At 52.4% G+C, this 6,837-nt stretch overlaps 1 protein-coding gene across 1 annotated transcript; it reads right to left on the bottom strand.

Annotated features, from left to right (window-relative positions):
* Window positions 1-849: 849 nt before the first annotated feature.
* On the bottom strand, window positions 850-6,565 carry GFER (growth factor, augmenter of liver regeneration; the record flags this gene model as incomplete). The annotated part of the gene is made up of 2 exons (XM_015420033.1): window positions 850-1,462; window positions 6,357-6,565. Coding segments are annotated over 2 exons (372 nt in total), but the record flags the coding sequence as incomplete, so codon positions are not given.
* Between the last annotated feature and the right edge of the window lie 272 nt (window positions 6,566-6,837).

Below are 6,837 nucleotides of genomic sequence, written 5' to 3'. Positions count from 1 at the left end.
TTCATATAATCGCCTCTTACGGTGACGTTGCTTGGGACCAAAGTTAGCCCCATATTTACACCACAGCTGTACTGATGCCGTGCGATCCACTAGTATTACGGGGGGAAATGTTACCTCCTGCTTTTTCACAGGTCGGTGGCCCGAGATCTCTCTCAATCCACAATTCTTCAGGAGGATATAGGAGACGGGTGTGGTTCTCTCCGGCCAGTATCTTCTGGCCCCCTGGCCCGGCCACGCCAGCAGGATTTTCACACGACACAGCGAGGTGAACATGACTATCACCTATTAGAACCTCTCGCACAGATACTGAGGACCTCGGTGCACAACAGTCCCGGAACAAATATAACCTTCATGGATTTCTCCTTCCTGTTTTCAACACAGTACATGAGCATACATAATCATCCCTGCGCTTATTTCATGATTCATTTAGGACCTACCCCTCTTGACCAGAGAGAGGAACACAAAGGATAACATCTGAACGGTTGAAATGAGGGACCCGGATCCCGCAATTAAATGATTCCATCTTCCTTCCCCCTCCGGATTTCAGCAAGCAAGAGGAATGACCGAAAACACTACAATCGCATACATTCTGGTGTCAGTACAATACGTTACCCATTTGGGGGTGGGGGGAGGCATGGCGTGGAAAAAACCCAACCCCCACAGAGGTCCCGGAAGGACCCGTTCCAGCGCAATTCAATTACTGCTGTCTAACCTCTGAGAACATGATTTTTTTAAAAAGAGTGTTCCAGGTTACGAAGATCAGGGGAAGAAATGGGAATGAAGGCGGGGCGACTGATCAGGCAGTCCTTGGGAACAAAAGGAAGGGAAAGTTATCAGTCCTACGGGGGGGGGGGAGGAAGGCACAGAGAACTGGCAACCAGGCCTTTGAAAGGATTACTCAGCCCAGAGCAGGAGCTGTCCCCACCCTCCCGCAAGCCTGAGAAACTGCCTAGGCTCTTAAGGCAGCCCTGGATGGTGACTGAAAAAGATACAGAGTCAGAAGACACTCCTGGTCACGAGCGGAAAGCCGGTGGATAAAAGCTTCCGATCAAAATGGCAGGTTCTCACTGGGCAGGAGGGGAGAGACACGCCTCGGAGAAACCTCCCTGCCGATCCCCGTCCAAAAAGCACACTCAGGGACGCCTCGACAAGCACCCCTCTCCCAGGACTGATTCTGTTCCTCGTTGGCGTGAGTTTTCCTTTTTTTATTATTAAAAAGAGAGTCCCGTTTTACTACCCGCGGGGTCCTCTAATCGCAGGACCCGCGGGGTCCTCTAATCGCAGGACCCGCGGGGTCCTCTAATCGCAGGACCCGTCTTTCCAGCCGTCTCGCCAGCGCTCGTCTACGAGGGAGCAGTCGAACTCGGGCTTCCCCAGCTTCTGGTTCACTTCGTTGTGAAGCCGGCAGAACCACTGGGTCAGGGTGCGCCTGCTGGTGGCGTCGGGCTGGTTCCGCCGTAATCTGTACGGGAGGGGAAAACCAGAGAGCCTCAGTACGTTTCCTACAGTGCTTTATTTCCAACCTGTTGCATCCCTGGCTGCCTTCTTTGGGGAGCCACGAGTGCTGGTGGGGAACTGGTCCCGAGGTTTGTAACACGGACACATTTGTTTGTTTTCTCAGGGCGGCTAACAAAGAGAGAATAAAATCCCAACAATGTACATAAAATCACAGCATCAATTAGTATAAAGGTAAAGGTTCCCTTGCTAGAAAGCCAGTCAAGTCCGACTCTAGGGTTGCGGTGCTCATCTCCGTTTCAAAGCTGAAGAGCCAGCGCTGTCCGAAGACGTTTCCGTGGTCATGTGGCCGGCATGACTGAACACCAAGGCGCATGGACCGCTGTTCCCTCCCCACCAAAGTGGTACCTATTTATCTACTTGCAATGTCTTGCTTTCGAACTGCTAGGTTGGCAGGAGCTGGAACTAGAGTCGGGAGCTCACTCCGTCATGCGGCAACTCAGGTCTTGAACTGCTGAGCTACCGACCTTCCACAGCCTGCAGTTCAGCGTCTTAACCACTTGAGCCACCGCAGTATAGTACAACGTTAAAACCAAACATAATAAAGTGCTAGCAAATTTAATTCCTCATTTTACAGTCAGCTCTTTGATCTTCTTCAGCTGTCTAGGGCGATTAGCTCAGGCAGTAATTAAGGGATCCAGCGGATCAGGGCTCTACCAACATAAGATATCAACTGTTGGTAGTGGTGGTAGTAGTAGTGGTGGTACGAGTGGTGGCGGCGGCTCCAATGGCCTGGCGGAAGAGCTCCGTTTCACAGGCCCTGCGGAACTGTGAAAGGCCCCTCGGGGCCCTGGTCTCTTCTGGGAGCTCATTCCACCAGAGTGGAGCCGCCAACGAAAAAGCCCTGGCCCTAGTTGTCACCAGCCTGGCCTCCTTGAAGCTCAGGAGAGGCAGCCGGTTCTGGGTCCCTGATCGCAGAGAAAGGTGGAAAGGCAGTCCCTCAGGTACCGTGTGTAGGTCCCTGGCCATAAAGGCCTTTAAAGGTAAGAACCAGCACCTTGAAGCGAACCCGATATGCTATTGGCAGCCAGTGCAATGTCTTTGGCACAGGCTGGATGTGCTCCCGAATTGGGAGTCCCGTCAGCAGCCTGGCCACGGCATTTTGCACCAGCTGCAGCTTCCAGGACGTGTGCGGGTGCTTGAGAGAGACCAAGCTTAATGCTTATTGGCATATCCATTGTGTTACCAGTGCTCAATCGTAAAGTTTGTTGTTGTTCAGTCGCACAGTCGAGTCCGACTCTTCGCGACCCCATGGACCAGATCACGCCAGGCCTTCCTGTCTTCCGCCGTCCTCTGAAGTTGGCTCAATTTCATGTTCGTTGCATCTATGACACTGTCTAACCATCTCATCCTTTGCCGTTCCCGTCTTCTTTGACCTTCGATCTTTTCCAGCATCAGGGTCTTCTCCAGGGAGTGCTCCCTTCTCATTGGGTGGCCAAAGTATTTGAGCTTCAGTTTCATTATCTGGCCTTCCAGGGAACAGTCAGGGTTGATTTCTTTTAGGATTGACTGATTTGATCTCCTTGCAGTCCAAGGGACTCTCAAGAGTCTTCTCCAGCACCGTAGTTCAAAAGAATCTATTCTTCGGCGCTCGGCCTTCCTTATAGTCCGACTCTCGCAGCCCTACATGACTACTGGGAATACCATTGCTTTGACCATGCGGACTTTTGTTGGCAGGGTGATGTCTCTACTTTTTATCATGCTGTTTAGGTTCGCCATCGCTTTCCTCCCAAGGAATTTAATTTCATGGCTGCTGTACCACCAACTACAGCCATACGCAGCTGGCAAGCAGAGATCAATGGTTTTCCCAAGTCAAACTGGAAACCAAGAAGCGTGTGACGCTCCAATATTCCCACTCTCTGCATCAAAGCCATGCTTCAGACCCCAAAGTCCTCTCTCACTGGTGGTAGCCAAGTGGCGTGGACAGTGGCAGCACCTCCAAAGGAAGTACCTGTGCGCCTTTGTGTTCCTTTCTTCATCCACAGTGTGGCGGAAAGTGTTCTGGCGCAGCGCCCACCTTAAACAGTTACCGGACACTCACGGTTAGATTTGAGTCCAGTCGCACCTTAGAGATCAGATCAACGAGAGTTTCAGGGAGTCAGCTTTCGAGAGCCAATGCTCTCTTCGTCAGACACTAGTAGAGCTCCTCTCAAGCTTATACCCTGAAACACTCGCTCGTCTCGAAGGTGCGACTGGACTCAAATCCAAGTTTTCTACGGCAGACCAAAATGGCTGCCGTCCAAAACTTACACTCATTCTTACTGGGGTCACTGGAAGTGAATCGGGATAGATTTTACCACCATTTTTGTTATTTTTTTGCATTTTTTAAAGAAAAATATGTGCCTGTGGTTGTGTGCACCTGGAAGTCAAGGCGACCTCTGGCGAGTGACCCCTACTGGGGGCCTGGAGGATATTCAGAGAGGTGGCTGAATCAAGCCTGCCCCCGCCTCCCGACTGCTGGTATTCCTTGGAGGTCTCCCACCCAAGTACTTGCCAGAGTCGGCCCTCCTTAGCTTCCGAGATCGGGGTTGCCTGGGCTATCCAGGTCGGGGAGCCACTGTGGTTTTTTAAAAAGGGGAGGAGCCTTGCTTATGCTGTGGGGCTGAAGTTTTATTTTATTTGCTCCCGTTTCTACCCTGCCTTTCCCCTCAAGGGGAACCCAAAACAATGTCATTCTCCTCTCCTCCATTTTATCTTCACAACAATCCTGTGAGGTAGGTTAGGCTGAGAGCAGCTGACCGGCCCAGCGTGACCCAGTGAGCTTCCATGGGCAAAGTGGGGACTCGAACCTGAGTATCCCAGATCCTATTCCAACGCTCTAACCACGACACCACCATTACCCCATAACTGCACTTAGCAGAGACATTGATAAAAGCGAGATTTACTTGTAGGAGGGAGCCATGCCGACACGTTTGGTGGATTCTGTTTTGTTCTGTGCAATCATTTCCTCTGCCGTATACCAAGTTTGGAGCTGCGGTGGCTCAAGTGGTTAAGACGCTGAACTGCAGGCTGTGGAAGGTCAGTAGTTCAGCAGTTCAAGACCCGGGTGCTGCAAGACAGGGTGAGCTCCCGTCTCTAGTTCCAGCTCCTGCCAACCTAGCAGTTTGAAAGCAAGAAATTGCAAGTAGATAAATAGGTACCACTTCGGTGGGAAGGGAACAGCGTTCCGTTCGCCTTGGTGTTTAGTCATGCCGGCCACATGACCACGGAGACGTCTTCGGACAGCGCTGGCTCTTCGGCTTTGAAACGGAGATGAGCACCGCAACCCTAGAGTCGGATCCGACCGGCTTTCGAGCAAGGGAACCTTTACCTTTATACCAAGTTTCCATCTGGTGCAATTCTGCTCCCTAGTGGATACAACGGGTAAAAAATCTGCACGGCTCTCTGTCTCGACTTTTTATTGGGGGGGGGGCTGTCAAGTCACAGCTGACTTATGGCGACCTTATGGGTTTTTCAAGGCAAGAGATGTTATGTTCAGAGGCGGTCTGCCATTACCTGACTCTGCGTAGCAACCCCGGATTTCCTTGGGGGTCTCCTGTCCAAGTACTCACCAGGGCTGACCCGGCTTAGCTTCTGAGATCTCACAAGATCAGGCTCGTGAGGGCCACAGGAATAAACAGCTTTAAAAAGGGGATTAGATAGATTCACGGAGGACAGGTCTATGGGTGGCTATTGGCCATGGTGACTGAGGGGAACCTCCACATTCAGAGGCAGTCGGCGTCTGAATCCCAGAGCCAGGAGGCAACATCAGGGGAAGGCCTCGGCCTCCATACCCTGTTGTTGGCCCTCCAGAGGAACTGGTCGGCCCCTGTGTGAAACAGGAGGCTGGACTAGAGGGACTCTCACTGGTGTGATCCAGCAGGGCTCTTCTGGTGTTCTTCTCAGGGGAAGGCCTCGGCCTCTCTGCCCTGTTGTTGGCCCTCCAGAGGAGCTGGTTGGCCCCTGTGTGAGTCAGGATGCTGGATTAGATGGACCCTCACTGGTCTGATCCAGCAGGGCTCTTCTGGTGTTCTTCTCAGGGGAAGGCCTCGGCCTCTCTGCCCTGTGGTGGGCCCTCCAGAGGAACTGGTTGGCCACTGTGTGAGATGGGATGCTGGACTAGATGGATCAGTGCCCTGATCCAGCAGGGTCTTCTGATGTTCTTAAAAATAGAAGGCCTCTGACCTGCTGTTGGTCCTCCAGAGGATGTGGTTGGCCACTGTGTGAGACGGGATGCTGGACTAGATGGACCCTCACTGGTCTGGTCCAGCAGGGCTCTTCTGAGGTTCTTCTCAGGGGAAGGCCTCGGCCTCTCTTCCCTATTGTTGGCCCTCCAGAGGAACTGGCTGGCTCCTGTGTGAGAAAGGAGGCTGGACTAGATGGCCTGATCTAGCAAGACTCTTATGTTCTTAGGAAGGCCTCGCCCTCTATGCCCTGTTGTTGGCCCTCCAGAAGAACTGGTTGGCCACAGTGTGCGACAGGACTAGATGAACCACTGGTCTGATCCATCAGAGCTCTTCTTAGGTCCTATCCCAGCAATACCGGAAATATGGGATGGGTGGGTAAAATGGCAGAAGTATTCAAAACAAGAGATGAGATGGACAGTTGCTTAGTTCGCATGACCCGTTCTGTCATGGAAGCTGGATAGGTCACTCTGGGCCAGTCACACACTCTCAGCCTAACCTACCTCGCAGGACTGTTGTGAAGATAAAATGGAGGAGAGGAGAAGCTGCCTCGGGCCCCCCTTGAGGAGAAAGCTAGGGTACAAATATAGATATTAACAACAAATTACCTGGCTACAGAATTTTGAGATGAGCCGCAGCGCCGTTTCAACATCGTATGCTCAAGACAGCCACACTCACCTCTCTCTCACATCTTCTGCACACTCCTCACAAGGGAAAACCTTGGAGAACAAGTGGATGAACTGCACCATCTCCTGCTGCTGGATTTTACTCGGCCGGTCGGGGTAATACGCCGCCATGGTATGAAGGAAAGCCCACGAGCTTCTCCCCAACATTTCCCGGTCCAGAGGGCAATCGGGGCGGGGCTCCTTCTCTTCGGCTCCCGTTTCCTGGGTGGGGAGAAAAACGACGCGCGAGCCATCAGTTCGAGAAAGCAGGCAAACAGCCCAAAAAACATGGCATCCCTCGAGCGAGTTTCCAAATTATCGTAGTGAAGACGTTATCACTCAGGACTCAAGAGCCAGTTTGATGCAGCGGTTAAGAGCGTGGACTCTCACCCAGGAGAACCAGGTTTGAGTCCCCACGCCGCCACGTGCAGCTGCTGGTGCGACCTTGGGTCAGTCACAAGTTCTCCCAGAGCTGTTCTCTCAAGGGCAGTCCT

This window comes from Gekko japonicus, unplaced genomic scaffold (assembly GCF_001447785.1).
Source record: "Gekko japonicus isolate JY-2015 unplaced genomic scaffold, Gekko_japonicus_V1.1 scaffold7026, whole genome shotgun sequence".
Taxonomy (NCBI): domain Eukaryota; kingdom Metazoa; phylum Chordata; class Lepidosauria; order Squamata; family Gekkonidae; genus Gekko; species Gekko japonicus.
This window is presented reverse-complemented; position numbering and strand designations above follow the sequence as displayed.